General features: G+C 30.9%; 1 protein-coding gene across 1 annotated transcript; it reads right to left on the reverse strand.

The window, feature by feature from the left end:
* Positions 1-230: 230 nt before the first annotated feature.
* Positions 231-13008, reverse strand: LOC143042475 (angiopoietin-1-like). The gene is made up of 6 exons (XM_076214781.1): positions 12631-13008; positions 8359-8490; positions 6665-6786; positions 2652-2748; positions 1346-1507; positions 231-679 (listed from the first exon to the last, which is right to left on the reverse strand). The coding sequence occupies exons 1-6, from the start codon at positions 12926-12928 to the stop codon at positions 441-443; spliced, it is 1050 nt and encodes a 349-aa protein (XP_076070896.1). The 5' UTR covers positions 12929-13008; the 3' UTR covers positions 231-440.
* Between the last annotated feature and the right edge of the window lie 7378 nt (positions 13009-20386).

Genomic DNA, 20386 nt, shown 5'->3' on the forward strand with positions numbered 1-20386 from the left:
CGTTAATATGGTCGAACAAATGTGGATTAGTTATATTAACTAACGACAAAACCGAGAAATACATTATTCGGATTTGTTGACTAGACCTGTAGACTATTTAGACTTTAACTTTACTAAGGAAGGCGCACGAAGTCTGCTATAGAATAGATAACATGAAATAAACAAATAAGATTGTTTCATTTTGAAACATATGAGAACTTTTCAAGTAGTTTTAGACAAACACATACAGATTGAAATAAGCCCCGTGTTTTATTGCAATAAGACAACATTTCACCACAAAACAGTACAAGGATATTAACCAACAAAGGTTTACTTCTTTCAAATCTAAACACAAAGCTGTACATTTTTCATACGTTCGTAAAGTAAAGATAATTATTGTTAATGTGTTTCCCGAATGTTTTGAACCTATTCTTACAGAATGTAACATTTTACCGCCATTTTCATACTTTGGTTATCATAACAATTGATGTATCCAAGTGAAACCCCATATGAAAATACCAACTTATTTTATAACTGTCCATGTCATTCAGACTGGCATAGTCACATGAATTATACCACCATCCACCTTCATTCATGATTGCACAATTAGACCTCTTATTATTATCATTGTCCCTGTCATATGTTGAAAATTTCTGTCCATTTGCTCTCCCTTGGGAATCCACACTGTCAATGGAATCGCCTTTAAAAGACAAAAACTATCAAAATACGAAATTAATAAAATATTTTAACTATAAACCGTTCAAACACACAGTTACCAGTTTTTTCATGATGTCTTATCAAGGTAAGTGTTTCTCTTTTCGCTATACGAGGTGTATAAAACTAAATATCAATACAGTGATTGATTATTGAGGTGAGCTGTTGCAGAATATGTAATCCGAGCATGAGCAATATTTTATAAGTCGAGTATCATACTGAACGGGGGTTCTATCATGAGTTTTATTATGATACATCTTTATAATACAACAATTGGCTCGATGTAATTGCAGGTATGACCATTTCAGTAGTCAGTAATGTTGTGTTGACCTAGCTTTTCGGTTCGACTTTCATATTCTGTAAAATTAACCTTACAACTATTCAAGCGCCACTGTTAAGTTTTGTACAAACGAAACATGCGACTGGCTTTAAAAGTTTCAAGCCTGAAACTTTTGATGAGTTATTATCTGAGAGATCCTACACATCTTGTAATGCTGTTGATTTTTAAAAATCAATTAAATTTAGCATTGAAATAATATTTCCAGATTACAAAAGCCGTTAAGATTTTAATCTTAATATCATATAAGAAGAATTATTCTGAAATCCAATTGCTTTACCATTGAAGATTTCAATATCTATTTTGATAACATACCAGCAGTTCCGCTATAGCCAGATACTTTTAACTTGTATTTATTCTTTTCGTCTTTGATTCGGAAATTTGAGTATTCTGCATATTTTTTGGTTCCATCCTTACCCAAGATGAATTTCACTCTGTGTCGTCCATTTGTCGATATCGAGTGAATAAACTCATTTCCTGTAAATACAAAGTTTACGAAAATTTAAAGTTAGTCTAAAATTGAAAAGAAATTGTACAACTTCGTTATAAAATCCGGTAAGCTACCTGTGTTCTCAAACCTTTATTGTTATAGTTATCTTTCTTGTGATACTTTTCAAAACAGTTAATCTAATATCATATGGAAAGTCCTTAATTTGTTCTATAACAAATTGGTTTTATTTTAACTAATGCCTCCTTTTGTTTTATCTTTTGGCACTATTTTGCTTGTTTACATCTCAAGCGAGTGTCAACTTTAAATATCCCACATTTATCAAGTGTTGACAAATAACGATGAGAAAATCAGACAACAATCATGATAATAACCAGAAGCAAGCAATCATATGTATATTTCAGTAAATAAGCACATTTCATATGAAATTTGTATACATTTTATGCTTTGGGTGATGATAAAAAAATAAAATAACAAAAATACCGAGCTAATATGAAAATTTAAAACTGAAAATCAATAATCAAATGAGAAATCTAAAGCTTAAACACAAAACGAATACATTACAATAGTCATGTTACTGACTTGGTAAAGACATTTTCTCATGTTCAAAATGGTGGATTAAACATTGTTTATTAACTAGCTGAACCTCTAAAAAACGTAATAGTTAAAAATGTCAAAAAAAGGGACAAAGCAGTCAACATTGTATTATCATCTTAATCACTATGACAGCAAACTATTATTAATTAAAATTGATAATTGAAATGGGGGATGTGTCAAACAGACAAAAAGACAACGACCATATAGCAGACAACAGTCGAAGGCAACCAATGGATCTTCAATGCACCGATTAACTCCCGCAACCGGAGGAGTCCTTCAGCTGGCCCCTAAACAAATATGTTCACTAGTTCAGTAATAATGGACGTCATTCAATATCTATACAAAGAAAAACAAAAAGGCATATAGACAAAGCACATTAGTAAATCGAAAGAAAAGAATACACAAATTTACCATAAAAAGATAACACAATGACAGGATGTATAAGTTCCGAGCAATGTCAAATGGATATTACTAAAAATAGACTAAACACTGAACGTAATCATTTCAAAAGACAAAAAAAGAATACTATAACGAAATATAAACATAAATCTATACATTATTTGGTAAGTGTGTTACCTAACCAATGTTCTCCGGAAGCTGTCCCGAATCCTTCTTTGTATTCGTTCCATGATCTATAGAAATCAACTGAGAAGTCAAAACGTCGTTGGATTACCTAAAATATATATATAATAGTGATATGGTTGCTATTGACAATCTCTTCTGATATTGAAAATATGAGAAAATGTGATTATTTAAAAAAAAAAGCTGCACAGAAATACATACAATTATCGACATTTACTCGTATCACATGCAAATGTTTATGTTTTGGTACTTGTTTAATCAACCAGTACATGTTTTTAATAAAAGTAACACGATCATATGCCCAGATATGTATACGCCTGTGTATATGTTGCATTCATACTTCATACACCTCAAAAACAAGCATTATCAGAAATGATGTGCTAGTACGCAATCTCTGCATTATTTACCGAGTGTTTGCCCTTCGTAAGTAGTGATTATTGGGATTTCTGTATGTTGATCTTATAGAATATCAGCAGCGAGCCACTTTCTGGTTATTTTAATTACTGAGAGCAGCGAACTCTGTGTCCGCTGCTGATTCCTTAAGATAGTTTTAACACGAATCCGATAATCTGTTTGTCGTAACATTTCTGATTTATTCCTCCCTTTACCAATTTAAAACTAGGTTTCCCTAACGAAATTAAGCTTGATAAATGCCGCCATTCTATTTCACGTTACTGATAAACAATCCTTCCACATTGTGTCATCACTGCTACATGTAACATCTCCTCATGTCTAAAAACCACGATACGAGAATTACATAGCTGTTTTTGTTGTTCTTTATGTCACGAATCACTAAGAATCAAAATCTTCTCACCTCACTGCATGTTTGAGACGGTCCCTAGTACCAGTTTTACAGAACTTCTTCACAAAACGCCACATCAATGAATTGAAGAAAAATCATGATATCCATTTTGTTGATAATCTGATCTTTGTTGAAGGTCTCATAAATACGTTAACAATTCAATTTTCTAAAGTTGCCCAAAAACAACATTGAACAAAAATTTACACCGAAAATTAAGGAATAACTAAAATGAACATATCTTTGGTCTTACTTTTTTCTTGTTTTCTTCTCTTTTTTTGTCTTAGTAATATGCAAAATTTGATTGTCTTAAGCTTATTTAAAGGCCACCCCTTTTGATGCCTGCACATTTTGTTCTATTGTTTTATGTCAGGTGAAATAGATAGCCAATCTTCTATATTTACTTTGACTTACACACTAAAATGCAGTCAACTTTAGCGCTTGATAGTTCATTGATAACATTCTGGCGTATCACAAACTAACAACTTGTAACGTCTCATTTCATTGGCCGAAAGATTCAAATAAAACAACGTTTGTAGTTTGCACGTGAATTGACACAGGTGACTGACTATGAAATGTACTATGTTACTACGAAAACAAGGATTTGACAATGTTTAGTTTACAAATCTTTGGTCAAAAGAATTAGATAAAAAGTTTGTGAATTTCAAATTGTTGTGTCGAAATATTTTACTGCAGCAACATAATTATCGTGTACATAATGCACCGCATTATGAAACATGTAAGGATAAAATAAAATACATGTGCCGCTTTTATTCATGATTAAGTAACCACTTTTAATTTCTTTCAATGTCGTAGTTACTTATAATAAGGATCTCATAATGCTGATCTATTACAATAATTTCAAAAAGTTATAATGGGTAACATATTCCTATTTTAATGTTTTCATGCTATAAAACGAAGATACAGGAAGTTACACAGTAGCTAAGTGTTTGGTCATTAGGAATTTACGTATCATAAACGGAGCAAATTGTCCCCGAAATATAGAAACAAAACAACAATAATCTTATAATTTGTGCACGTGAATGAAGACGTAGTATGCAATGTACTACCATGATCACCACGAAATTCAAATGAATTCAGTGAAGGCATTTTGGTGGAAAAAGGATTCACTGAAATGTTACATAGGCAAAAAAAATTTCTTTTGTATGTAAGGAACTAAAAAACAATTCTTATCTTAGTTTATAAGGAACAATATAAATGTACTGTTTTCGATTTAAATTGGCTAAAAACATCTCCTTTAATTTAATACCGTAAGAAAGTGATATGCATAATATTGTTTAACTAACCGCCAAAGTGACGTGAAGTATGCATGCGTATTTAAAATGAAATACAAAATCATACATGTAAAATAAACTGATAAACGAAATATTAAGAAATTATTAAATAAGTATGACTGAATCATGTACTAAAAGGGGTCCACCTTTTTATCAATACATTCAATGAATAAGCACGCTTTTAAAAACTGATTGTTTTCTTTGTTACTATTTAGATATTTACAAATATATAATCTACGTTCGAATTTTAACAAAAACAGTTATCTTATAAAATTCATTAAGTATATCGCTGGAGTTTATAAAGTACATATCTTTCCACTGTGCCATGGTTTGCCATCTCTATTTTTCTCTAAACAAAATATGGTTGGTTACATGGTCTGAATTTACTTAAAATTTCGGGATTTTTTCTCAAAATTAAGTAAACTGAATTACAAAAAAAATCACACTATTCTTAGTCGAATACCTAAAACTTGCGAAAGATATAAAAAGGCAGGATGAGCAACTTGGCAAAAAGGCCCAATAACGATTTATGGAAAAAAAAACAAAAAAAACATACAAACTAATAAAAACTAAAAAGGCAGGACCAAATAGCATAAAAATAAAAAGAAAGGATAGAGAATACAACTTAGAAAAAAGAACTAACTGTTTCATCAAAGTCCACCCTCCCATCAAAATAAAATGGTAGATCTCTTTATCCAGAAACTACTGAGATGAGAAAGTTGAATTAAATATTTTCGATGTGAAACCTGAAGATTTTAAAGTTTAAAATTTTACTAGTGCACAAAATTATAAATTCAATGAATTTTACATGCACATACATGTATCATTGAATAGCTAGAATTGCTATGGGATAATCAAGAACACAATAATGTACGTGAATACGACGATGGAGGTTATAACAACCTTGACCGGCTACGTGTATACTGATCAGTCCATTCAACTTATAGTACGCGGGTTTTATTTTCGCAGGTGTGAGGGCGAAGTTTTGAATTAGCCAATGAAAACGATCGTTCCTTTACGAGTTAATCTAATAAGTTTGTTTGACTGATTACGTCGCGCTACCTTTCCTAAGCTTGGCCGCATAAAAGTGTATTTACCCCATTTTCAAATACTACTATATTGTTATGTTATTGATTTCCTCCCTGATGGTATAAGCAACCAAATAGTATTTGTTAGCCATATTGCTGAATGTTGAATGTAAGATTTATCATAAAACAGGCATATACCAGTAGAATTCATATCAGAAACTAGATATCACTTCCTAATTTTACGATGATACTGTTTATATAGCCAGTGAGTTTAGATATGAGCAATTATCCTCTTAATAGACTTAATGTAAATATATACGTATTTGAAACTGTGGTAAGATATCTGAATGTTGTTTTAATTGACACTAACATCGATTTATTCTATATCTGAAAACTTACCTAAGAACGAATGATGTACATTTATGAAATTTAATGAATGCACATCCTGTCAATATTGTGAACTAATAGTATGACATTGATCGAGGTCATGTTTTTTCAGATTGTTTCTGACATTTTAACACTACATTGGGTGGATGTGTACTGATTGATTCTTTAGTCTAATGATTCATTAATTAGTTGATATCGGCTTTGAAATTACTTTTAGTAAATCTCATATGCCTTTGACGTTGTGTCTTTGTTTTTTAGTTACATATAAGATCTGATTTTGTGAGTGAAGCAATTTATAACTGATGTTTACAGTTTGTTCCTATGTTGTGCCGCACAATAATATTTCATGTTCTGTGTATGATACAGCAACACAAATACTGAAATGAATACGAGTTTCGAAGTTCGAAAGCTTTTACAACACTACAAATGTATCCGAATCATTAACGAGTTATCAAGGTTTGAATTCAAAGCTTGGTTATTTTTAATATAAAAACTAACCGTCCATTTTCTGTTGTCTTGCCACACACAATACGCACGTTTAGGTTGATTTTCACCTCTTGGGTAAATTACGTAAACACCGTCTTTTAAAAAGTCAACATCAGCGCATTCCCGTGGTTTTACTGAAAAAAAAGTGTTTTGAATGTTCATAAAAATAAGAAAATTGTGTACACTTGTCTGAAATTGACTATATTTTTCTTTATTATCTTTCACAGTGTACTGAAATATAATGTTAGGTTTGAATCAAAGATCATTTCCTGCATATTAAAGACTAATATTCGCAGTACAGTTATTGTTTCTAAACAATGACTGTACGTTATTCGATGTTTATATTATGCAAACACACACGGATAGTAGAATTATAATTATGCTATACACTGACCGCATTATGACAACAATACAACCTTTTAAAAGTACTCGAATTGTATTGCAATAGATACATTAACACATTATGCGTAACAGAGAGAATAGTAGCTTTCAAGTTATTTTAATTGGTATGTGTATCGTTTCAATGTAAAGCTGAAGCATTTAGATGAGTCTTACATGTATTTCATTGTCCCTTCTTTTCATAAATCATTCAACTTAGGACATTAAAGCAGTGTGTTTGCTCGTTATTTACAAACTTTCCTTGGTGAATCAAAAAAACTAAAAGATATAATCTTGCAATTTTATTTTTGTTTTTATTTTGTCTAGAGTGAGTATTAAACAAAATGAATTCAAATAACAGTTACATAATACATTGAAACAGGATAAAAATAATTATCTGCATAATCAGAACAAATTGAAATTTTACTCAAGCAATATTCGAGGTAAATTTCACATGGTAAAGGTTTACCCATCAACCAAATTTTCACGAACCAAACTAATTAAGACAAACAAATGCAGTCAGAATGTTTCCCATATCGACTTTTGTCAACATAATCTTGACTTGAAAAAATATATAACAAATACATGTCGTTCTATTTTTAAGGTTATATGTAGCATTATCGTCATTTTTGTTTTTGTAATGTTGGTGTCTTTTATAGCTTCTTATGACGCATTATTTTTGCTGATTGCAAAAAGCAGAACGTTGACCTTAAGTTGCTCACATCTACTTCGTGTTGTCGCATGTCGCTGGTTACATGTATCTAATTGGCAGTAATATATACTTATACAGTATCATATAAAAAAAACCATCTAGAAACACATTCAAAAGAGATTTAAAAGAGGGGACGAAAGATACCAGAGGGGCAGTCAAACTCATCAATCAAAAATAAAATGACAACACCATGGCTAAAAATGATAACGATAAACAGACAAATAATAGTACACATGACACAACATAGAAAACAAAAGAATAAGCAACACGAACCCGGCCGGCCCACTAAAAACTATGGGTGATCTCAGGTGCTCAGGAAGGGTAAGCAGTACCTGCTCTACAGTGGCACCCGTCGTAATATTCTACATAATAAACTTTGATTCAAAAATTTAGATAGAAACATTTTAAGTATGCAATGGTCATGTGTATCTTAATGTTTCATCCTTTTTGTATTTAGCACTATGAAACATAATTGACGTTTTACGTATTTTCGTTATTTTGTTTATCCTTATTAGACAGAATAGCTCCAAAACATTTAAGACATTTACGCTTTAAGTACTAATTTTAATTTATATTGCTATCATTTTAAAACAAAATTACTTAATAATATCTTTACCTTTTTTCTCAACAGTCGTATAAATGATTTTTATACGACTGTTAAATCTTGCTGACATCTGCTTTTGATCATCTTGCATTCTCAAAATTGCATCAGTATTCTTTTTCACGGCGTCAGTGTAGTTGTAATATCCTTCAAAAATCGTATAAATATCAAATGAAACTTGCGCATGGTATATATTCTTTCAAAATAATAACGATAATTTTAAACAATAATTTTCTACATACGAATTATCAAAAATAGCTGATTTGATTATATTATTCAATTTATTAAAATGCAATTTATTCCCAAACTTGAATGTTCTAATCAAATTTAAACGAGTAAAATCTTCACATACATGTATACATGAAACAGTCCACGCAAAAGGTACAAAAACGAAAAAAATATATGAAATTCTAAATGGTGTTCATAATTTTTGGTTGCAGCCTTTTCATTTACTATAAAACACCGTTACGTTTTCTCATACGATTAGTCAGTGAATAAACTCATCATAGATAGATACCGGGATTCAAATTTTATATTTACTCCAGATGCGCGTTTCGTCTACGTACTATTATAATATTTCAGTGCTGCAATCCCTATCCCTTAGTTTAAAGATTAACTCTGTATTATCTCAAATGTTTATTTATATGTTCATATATAGTGTCAGTGCCTTCACTTGCCTCTTGATTATGTTGTCACAAAGCAGTCATCAAGAAAATGTATTTAGAGTGGCGACGCGTATAATCCCGACTGAGAACAGTTGATCTGTATAATGTTAAATAAATTAACTCAACTTTTACAAGGATAAGTCGACATAATTTTACCATTTCCTTTCATTTAACTTGTGAGTGCTCTTTCGTAATGCATAGGTAGAGATGATGAAAAATGTGATTATAGTGTGTAACGTGGTTTTAAATTTGTTCACATTAGCATTGTTTAAAACAAATATGATTTCATAATTGCCTAATACAGAAGTTCAGATATTTTTACATTTTAACTGACAAACTCGGGTCAGAACTAACTAATTTATTAATGTTTCTTAAAATCAAATCATCTTTTTGAAATAATTCAACGCTCTATTAACAAGTTGTCCTATAAAGTTTCTAAAAAACTCCATTTATTCTTTTTCGCATGGAGTGAATCATATGAAATATAGATTGCTAAAATATCATGTCTTTTAAATGAAGTTTGATAGATGTTATTTCCCCCATTTTTAATATGTGAACAGTGTATCCTTAAATTTAATGCCGTTCAATAAAAAGAATATTCAAGTTTTTGTGTTTTAAATTGGTTTCTTGAATACACTTTTATTAAATGTTTTTTGAAAATAACTCACACAGCAGTAGAACAATCTGAAATAAGAGCCTTTATTTCAAGACTGTAGCTCTCAAAACATAACAATATTTCCATTCAGTTTGATTTTTTTTATCGCTTTCCTATGTCTTTACATACCAGAAAAGTTGTCTGATCTCTAATTAAACCGTTATTCCATATGATTATCACAACGGATGATTCAAAATAAATATGGCATTAGTTATCCATTCTTTGTTGTGTATGAACCTTGATTTTGCCATTTGATTAGGGAATTTCCGTTTAGAATTTTTCTGACAGAGTTCAGGTATTTTTTGGCTTGTTATTTTACTTTTTTACCATATGAACGCGTCTGTTTTCGCTTCGTTTAGAATAATATTGTGTTTCGCTAATGTTTTGTTTATATCATTAGAACATCGATTACCTACTGATGCTTAATTATATCTCCTAGACATATTATTTTTGAATCACCTAAAAGAATGGAATGCCTTTTATATCTTTATTTTTTGTTCCATTTGTCTCCCTTTGTGCAAAAGAGAAACGCACACTTTGTATATATAAGTTTATAAATATGATCACTAAAATGAAACAGTTTATCCCAATATGCAAAGAAAAGTCCGTTCTATATAAATATTTGCAAATGTCAGACCATTTTTATAAGGAGTTTAACGAACCAATTAATCTTTACCAGTGTGTTCTAAAGTTATGTTGCATCACCACTAGTGATGTTGATTCATGTCTTTAGAATTTAGATGTTCAATACATTTCATATGATTAACTTTACAGGATTGACTATTGAATGCGTTTAAAAAAAAGATATGTTAATAACAAATTTAGAATTTTTTCTAAATTCTAGTCGACTGGGATGACTATGAACATATGATAACAGAGGGGCGAAAGATAATAGAGGGACAGTCAAACTCATAGATAAAAAACAAACTGACAACGCCGCCATGGCTAAAAAAAAGAAAGACGAGGACAAACAGACAAATAATAGTACAAAAGACACAACATAGAAAACTAAAGACTTAGCAAAACGACCCCACCAAAAACTGGGGGTGATTTAGGTGCTCTGGGAGGGTAAGGAGATCCACATGTGATAAAAGTTTCCAACATTCCACAAATGAACCATGGATAGATAAATTGATAGTAGATGTACAACGCCACCTTAATCAGTATAAGCTAAAAAGTGACAAGTCCCGTTATTGTTTGATGAAATAAGCCAGTGTGTTTTTATAGTGGAACCGCTCTTCGACAGGAAAACTGACACTCATCCTCAATCAAAATTGAAGTCGAATACACCTCGATAAATTACTTACACCACTGGACGATATGACGAATTATTGTAAGGTTATCGAATATGCAAAGAAATTTTAACGTTCATATTTGAATTTAAAAGTTTTCATTGCTCTCAAACAGTTATCAAAAGTTAACTTAAACTTCGATACGTACTGTGTTTACCATTATTAACCTTTTTATTCGGGCGTCATAGGTAAATCTTTGGTAGGCCGAATGAGCGTCTGCCTCACATTTTTTTATTCTTTTTTTTTTATGAGTTTATTGCGAATGTATATACCTGATATTGTGTATCTATACACCCCAAACAATCAAACAAACGATTAATCTTCTTGTATGTATAGGGAAGTCGTACACCGGAGTCGGAGAAAGTTGCATTAGTTTCCTACAATCGCAAAGGCCTATGTCTAGGTTTGGGATCATTAATGAATTTGATACTTTAAATCATGTAAAAATTAGGTGAAATGTATGTGATAAAAAATGTTTAAAATTTTAATTTTCATAATATTTGCTGTTAAGGTGCATACATTCATTCAAATTGCAACACTTTTTATTTATATTTCCTTTGTGAACATAGATCAAATGATAACTGAATAAAGGTAAGTGGCCATAAAATTGTTACTCATGACTTTTTAGTCACTGTGTCTTGGTCAAAACGTTGCTGTTTTTGTAAATATTTTCGCCACGAGAGTAAATATCCTGAAAACCGAAGTTATATTTTGATAACACTGTAAATTAATGCCCGTTTTGGGTATAATACCATTTAACTGGGATACAACCCTTTTTTGGGGATCTCCTCTTCTTGTTAAATCAAAGTTATTAATTATATTTAATAATTATATGCTTTATTTTCTAAAAAAAATTCAATTCGTATCAATCGAGTTCTATTACTTGAAAAAGCCTCTCCATAAGGTAATTGTTTAATTTCCCAAAATTAATATACTTGATCAATAGATATTTTAACTAACCAATATAGAATCATAAATTATTTATTAACCTCAAGACATGATGCTCCAATGTTGATTAAAAACTTTGCTTCGATTCATATCCTTGATTTCAATATAGGGTATGCATTTACAGCGACAATATTAATCATATCAGAGTTTTTGGGGTTTGTAAATAAGTATACATCTATGACATATCATTTTCTTATTAATAATCATGACCCTAAAGTCCTCTTACTAGTAGTTGATTTTTTTGGGTTTTATTTGCTCTTCAACTTTTGTTTTCGTATTTTCAATTATTTTGGCCACAAACATCTCTGACAAGACACTTATTCTCTCAATGCGCATCTGTAAATCTTGTACTGCTTAGGATGTTCGCTCACTTATTTTTTGAATTTTTGCCAGATATTCATAATCCTCTGGTGCTATCCATGTAGTGACATCACAAAAAATCCCCATTAATTCCTACTTTTTTCATAATTTTACTATACATAGGTTAAAAGGCCATATTAATAAATCTTGTAAAATCCTTGTTATTTTTTACAATTTTTAAAGGAAGAACGAACCAATGTTAAATGTATAAAAAATTGAGAGAGAATATCCAATGGCTCCTTTCTCGAATTGATGCACATGCAAGAAGATCTGGGTCAAACATAGATCAGACTACAAAAATCCAGATGAAAATAAATTTTGAAAGATGTACTCGTAAAACATATTTTATACTACACATATTAATTACCTTTCTTTAATAAAACTTCTTCAACAATTTTTCTTATTTCGTCATTAATGTTTACACCAACTTTATCCTTGAAATGATCTTTGATAGCATCCATTTTTGTGTTAGTGTCTTCACCAACATATAGCTTATCACTTTCATTTGCTTTTGATAAATCAAAAATCGCAACCAACGGATCAGTTTGATAATCGAGTAATGAAGCATTAACTGCTTTGTCTGTAATTGCAGCGGTCAAGTGTAATAACAAACAAAGTAAAGATCCACATTTCATCATAAATTTTAAAAACAAAACGTAATCCATAATTAAATGAAAACCACCTTGTAAATACTTGCAGAATTTGAAAATGTACTTTTAATTTACAATCTTAGTATCAAATTACTCCAAGAGGTTTGTTTATCATGCAATGTATATCAGCACAATGCTCTCAAATTGAAGGAGTGAAGAAGAGATTTAAGTGTGTTTGATGGTTTGTCATATTACTTAACCTACATATAATGAAGTATCAGATAAACACTTGGAAATATAAATAATTTTACCTTGTCATACCTTTATTCAACATGTTATTATACAACTCCCGCTAAAATCTTAATATGAATGTTCATGCTAGTAATGATTGTCCAACCGCCCCGACCCCTTATTTTAAATTTGGTTCTGAAGGTGCTATACAACGGTTGTAATCATCCGTCAAAAGATTACATGCGTTGGTATCAATTTCCGTGGAAAAAGGAAAACTTGCATATTCGTGGATATTTGATTTCATGGTTTAGTCAATTTGTGCACAAAAAGCCATAGAAAATATATATTTCGTTACACATATAAATTCGTGGTTCACTTGTACCCACGAAACCCACGAACATTGGTATCCAACGAATAAAAATGAATCCACAGTATAACAACGACCATATGACCATAGTTCATGTCAACTAATAAGTTCTGACTACTAATCTGGTGAAACCTTTGGGGAGATTTTTGTATGAAATCATAAGCACAACACTAAAGGAAGTATGCCAAATTCCGAGCAGTTTAAATGTCATTTAGGTATCTTCAGGCCACTCTGATTTTTATATCAGGACTTTTTTATATAAATTTGCTATTTACAAAACTTTGAATTTTTCGAAAAACTAAGGATTTTCTTATCCCAGGCATAGAATACCTTAGCCGTATTTGGCACAACATTTGGAATTTTGGGTCCTCATTGCTCTTCAACTTTTTACTTGTTTTGCTTTATTTTTATATGAGCGTCACTGATGAGTGTTATCGAGACGAATTGCGCGGCTGGCGTATTAAATCATAATCCTGGTACCTTTGATAACTATCTATGTATGACTTTTACACAAGATTGATCAACTAAAAAATAAAAATGAAGTGTTAAAATACAAACAAACAAAAAACAAAAAGAAACACTTTAGATGTACATCAAATTAATGATTCATATGACGAGTGGACAGTATAACAATTTTTACTTTCCAATTTTCATTTAATTGTACATTGTTATTCTAAGGACTAAGTGTTGTGTTTTGCAAACGTATCATTTGCCGATATTCAAAGAACAATTCACGGTTATGTTTTGATAAATTTGCCTTATGATGAGCCTTCCAATCAAATTATGGTAACTTTTGGCTTAAATATATTTTTTCATATTTTATAATTTAGAATACATACAATCACTAACTAGTTTCTACATAAATATACAATCTAATGTTTGATGAGGCCGGGGTAAGGTACCTGTACTTTCAATAGTTTTCAATAAAGCATGTTTGACATAATATAATAATTTGTATAATTAAAAAATATATATATATATATATATAAATAAATTTGCCAATAATGTCTGTTTCAATTTTTTGACATTGATGTTCATTACGAAAGTTAATGCAGATGGTGCAGTTGAAGTCATCACCATTTAACGACCGCCTTCAGCAGTTAGCATACTGTTATGGAATATCGTTTCAAATATGACGACAAATACATGTTTGTTCAAATTGTCATTACCACAATCTTTTCATCTTTTCCTCTGATGCAAAATTCTGATTTATACTTACTTTTTTATGATGAGTTGTAGACGATTTTCCTTTATTCTTTTTGTCGTTTTTTGTTTCTTCCCATGTCGTGTCATCTTTTTTTGCCTGAAGAGTATAATTAACAGTACAAAAAACGCTTTTTTTATTTATAATTAAAGGATCCTACAAGTTTTCATATTATAGTTATTATCTAAATGAAAGAAGTATCAAAAGCTGATTTGGAAGACAAGTCAAGTCATTGGTATTCATAAATCTTTCTGGGTCTGATTGCTTTTGACATTTGTGTGATTTCTTATAAAGTTGAATTATGTAAATTATAGTATTTCATTGAATTGATCCGAATATTTTTTCATCAAATAACCAAAGCAACTACAAAATATATAATACAATAACACAAAAGCAGGATGTACAGAGGCATTTCATATGTATCAAAGAAACACAAAAAGTTACACGGATAATGCAAATGTGAAAGATAATGCAAACAACACGATGACGGGATGAAGAAGTACAGAGTCACGTCAAATAGATATCACCAAAACAGGCAAAACATCAATGTTAATAAAGAAAAAGAAAAGAACACTATAACACGTATTAAGATCATAAACAACATCATTACGTATTATCTATACGTCAAGATCATCGTGTATTATTTGTGAAGTTGATACGGAATATTTATCAACAAAGTCTTGATACCTTTCGATGAACTTTGTTTTAGAAAAAACAAGACTAGACGTTTTTTAAAATAATAATGGTTTATCAACTTTCTGCTTAGACACTGGTGACGTTTTACAAAGTCTAACCGATCTTTACCGCTGAGGATTTCAAATTCAAAACTAACTAACTTCCTATTATTATTTACGTGAAATATTGGTCGGTTGGTAATGTTATAACTTGCCTCTTGGTTTCATAAGCTATATTTTTTGGTATTATCATTATAAAGACGACGATGAGTATATTCCGTCTTTAGTCTTCATTTAACCCATGCCGACAAATTTTGGTGGATTGATTAAAATGTTGTTTGAAGATAGAAGTCGAGCTCACCTTCCATATGCAAGTACAGGTTCAAATTCACATCCTGAGTTTTACCTAGGTAGTGATGGCTGTAAATGAACTACTAGGACCGCTGAGGCCCGGACAAATAGTGCATAGTATGTGTTTAAGCAAACTTCATCCGACTCTTATTTAAGCTATAAGAAAAAGCATGATGCATGTTCCTAAGTTATTCTTTCAAATATATATTGATAACATCCGAGCGTCCAAGAACCGACAAGTCAGGGAGTGACTGAATTATAAGTGACACGGCGATTAAAAATAGAACATAAACTAGAACGTCAGCTTCTTATCTTGAGTTTTCCTTCATATTGACATAAACAGGCGACTGCAAACACAATGGGGAAAAAGGCAAATAGTATTTCACAGAACACAACATATAAACCTAAATAATAAGTAATATGAACCCCACCAAAATCGGGGAATCTCACGTATTCCTGAAGATTTACATGTGCCACCCATCGTTTTGTGCATGCAAATACTTGACATAAGATAATATTTCTTTTATAACAAAGGAGATTTTTAGGATAAATATTTCAATTATCATCCAAATGAAAGAAGTATCAAAAGCTGATTAGGAAGACAAGTAAAGTCATTGGTATTCATAATTTCTTCCTGAGTCTGATTGCCTTTGACATTTGTGTGTTAAGATTTTCTTATAATAGTTGATTTATGTAAATTTTAGTTTTTTGTAGAATTGATCGGAATATGTTTTCATCAATTAACCAAAGGAACTGACGAAATATTATTTCATAATGAAGCACTTTGTGTGAAATATGGAGATGTGGTATGACTTTCAACGAGAAAATTAAATATATAAAAGAACAAAAGATATAAAAGCAAACCTACAGGTCACTGTAGTTTAGCACAGTATCTTAGATTTTCTTTTGTTCTAAATGATTTTAAGTTCGAAGTGAATTTTGTCTTTTATAGCTTTCCAACTGGTTCGATTCTCCTAAATATTTGGCTTTCAAATATTCGGCTTTGAGCGTTTATGGTTAAGTAAAATCGAGAGAAGTGCATCGGACGCATGAAATTTATTTAAGAATTGAATGCTTTTTTTGTAACTCCATTGGGGTGTAAAAGTGTTGACCGAAATACGTTTTGTATGAAGATTAGTCAATCATTCCTTAAATGATTGATTTATCTTATTTATCGACGTACACAACATTTTAGTTTCGCTTAATTGATTTATTATTTTAAAAAGTAGGTATTCCAAAAGTGCTAAGTGTGCGCTTATACAGGCCATCTTTTGAATGGATTTAAACCGAAGTCTCTTATATATAGATATGAAGCATATAACATCAGGCTTATGTTACTCTTACAGACATGTTGATAATATCCTGTCGTTCAGTAAGAGACAGCGCAAGTAGGGATTGAATAAAAAATATACCCCCAGTGAACTCGCGTCTAACAATTAAACCACAACATGCTTCATATTTTGAGTTTTTTCTTGACATTGACACAAACGACTTCAAACTAAATTGAATAACAGTGGGATGATTTCTACTTTCGAATTTATAACTTCTCTTGTTTCTGTAGTAACATACTTTCTGGCTGAGCGTATGGAGCTAACAAATTATGCTCTAGCATGTTCACAAAACACGAAATTTATTCTAAGCATTGAAATGTTGAGTGAAAAGTCAAAACTTAAAATGTTCTGAATTATTCATCGAGCTCATCATCAACAACAACAACAACAACAAGATACCAGAGGGAAATCAAACTCATAGATCGAAAATAAACTGACAAAACTAGGTTTAAAAAAAAACTAAGATTAGGCACGAACCTCACCAAAAACTGGGGGTGATCTCAGATGCTCCTGAAGGGTAAAAGGACACTACATGACTAAACGTGAATTATTTCTAAACAAAATTAAAAAAAGATTTATGCAGACAAAAAAAAATACTTTCTTTCACCGATAAATGACGTTCACAAACATCTTAGAAGCAATATTCCTGTCAGCGCTGTGATTCAATTTGTCAACCCGGTTTACTAGATCGAAGTGGCATATTATCGAATGTATGTGGCTTCTTAGTGTTGTTCAAAAGTGTAGTAAACAGCATGGGTTCATTCGGCTAACGTTGAAAGTTAAGGAGACAAAGCTAAAGATATTGTATAATAGATGTGTTGATCATTTTCTTTGATTTTCTTTTGTTATTTTTCATTTTACCAAATGTTTATTTTATCTTTATATTTATTTCTGAATGAAGTGGCATATATGTGACAATATGATGGGCTTAAAATATATATATAAATATATATATATTTATATTTATATTCATGATTATATTTTCTCAAAATGTTTATTAAATTGAATAAAATAAATACAGGGGAATATCTATTAAGAAAAACATGACCTTGTAAAAGGTTGTTCAATTGACCCCTGGGTTGCATATAACATGTTTACATGCAGACCAGGTGGTGACATGAAGCAATTACAATTAATTATAACACCGGGCATACGTGTATTCTTCAAACATCAATTTCCAGGTTGGTCAAAACATGTCAATAAGAGTCAACTTAATAGATATTCATCCCTGTATCTTTAGAATTAAAACTATAATGGTCAAATTAATAGAAACCTTGACACAGTTTATATTCTGTATATATACTTATGTATTTTACTGTATAGAGGAGACCGTCCGGTATGGACACTGGTCCAGACCGGCTTTAATAAAATGCTATTCCAAATAACCATGTGTTGTGTTACATATAATGACAATAGTACTGTCAGTTTTCCCTTTAGTTATGTATCTGTTTCTTTGATAGATATCGTGGCGTAGCTCTGTACTGTAAACTAATAATATTTGAAACCTTACCTTTGCCGTATTTGGTCAATAATGTGGTCACTTTTTATAAATTTCCTGTTTACAAAACTTTGAATTTTTCGAAAAACTAAGGATTTTCTTATCCCAGGCATAGATTACCTTAGCCGTATTTGGCACAACTTTTTGGAATTTTTGATCATCAATGCTCTTCAACTTTGTCATTGTTCGGCTCTATGAATATTTTGGTATGAGCGTCACTGATGAGTCTCATGTAGACGAAACGCGTGTCTGGCGTACTAAATTATAATCCTGGTACTTTTGATAACTATTTACGGGTTGATTTTAACATACTTAAATAAAATTCAAAAATAAGTAAGCAATGAACGTGGTTGTTAGATTTGACATATGTTATTTGTGGTTCTTTGTTAAATATCTTTTAGATTTTGTTCTGAATGAGATTGTGACACGGTGATGACTGTTGTACACCTATTTTGACAATTTTACCTATTATGTCTGTTTTGTTCACGCATCGTTGTCAATATAATGGAACTTGATGCAACTGTCATACAAGTAAGAGGTTTTGTTCTATAAAACAAGGTTCAATCCACCATTTTCTACACTTGAAAATGTCTGTACCAAGTCAGTTGTTTTCCATTCGTTTGATGTGTTTTATCATTTGATTTTGCCATATGATTAGGGACTTTCCGTTTTGAATTTTCCTCGGAGTTCAGAATTTTTGTAATTTTACTTTTTACTTAAACAAGTTCTTATATCTATGTGTTATATTTTCAACTGGCCTTTTTATACTCATCATCATCATAATAAGTGTTGTCAACGGTTAACTTGTTGACCGGTTAACCGTTTGAACGACCGAATACCGGATACCAAAAACTCTAACCGGTTAACCGGACTTTTTATTCAATTTTGATAGATTTGATATAAATTTGTATTGAAATCATTAATTAGTTATGTTTTCTTTTGTCGTGGTAATTAATTTGACAGATCAATTGTCCAGTATATTGATTGCTATTGATAAGGTGGTACCCAACACCTTGACTAAAATCTATTTGGCTCGTTTAATTTTCATAAAATTTTGACAAAATACATACTTTGACCCTTTGACAAAAATATAAAAATTCAAAAAGTTTGAACCAACCAATTTATCAGAAAATTTACACTGGTTATATAGCAGTTTGACAAACACTAATTTTGATCAATGGAACATGATGCAACTGTCATACAAGTAAGAGGTTTTGTTCTATAAAACAAGGTTCAATCCACCATTTTCTACATTTGAAAATGCCTGTACCAATTCCCTTAACAACATAACGTAATTAAAACGTTTAGCTGATTTTACAGAGTTATCTCCCTGTAGTGTTAGGTACCACCTTAATCCAAAAATATAAAATTAATTAGAACGTGTCTCTCATGCAGCTCGGGGCAGGATCTTAATGAGACATCATTTTTTTAACAGTAACTTTAAATCAGTAATACGATTAAATTTTACGATTTATTTCATTTTTGTTCTTAATATATATTTTTCATTTTTATTTTAATATTGTGAAAACCTACATCTGAATGCGCAATCTCCTTCGAGCAAGGCTTTGTCATACTTTAAACGAAATGCTAACTCATAAATTGTGCAATGCAAACCAATGTGAATGTAATCAATGTATACTTGATAGTAAGAGTAACAAGCTTTGGCTTAATAATTTCAAATTGAAACACTCCACATTATTTTCGGAGACAACAAGAGAAAATGAAAGAATCATCGGTTTCAGACATATTAAATTCTACTAGATCAAAAAGGTTTTTTTTATTTTTCAATCTGAAATTAGTACAAACGGCATAGTTGATACGGTGTATTTGATTATTAAAAGTCAAACTTCGCCAGGAATCTTCACAGACAAGCCTTA

The sequence above is a fragment of the Mytilus galloprovincialis genome, chromosome 8, assembly GCF_965363235.1.
Source record: "Mytilus galloprovincialis chromosome 8, xbMytGall1.hap1.1, whole genome shotgun sequence".
NCBI classification, from domain to species: Eukaryota; Metazoa; Mollusca; class Bivalvia; order Mytilida; family Mytilidae; genus Mytilus; species Mytilus galloprovincialis.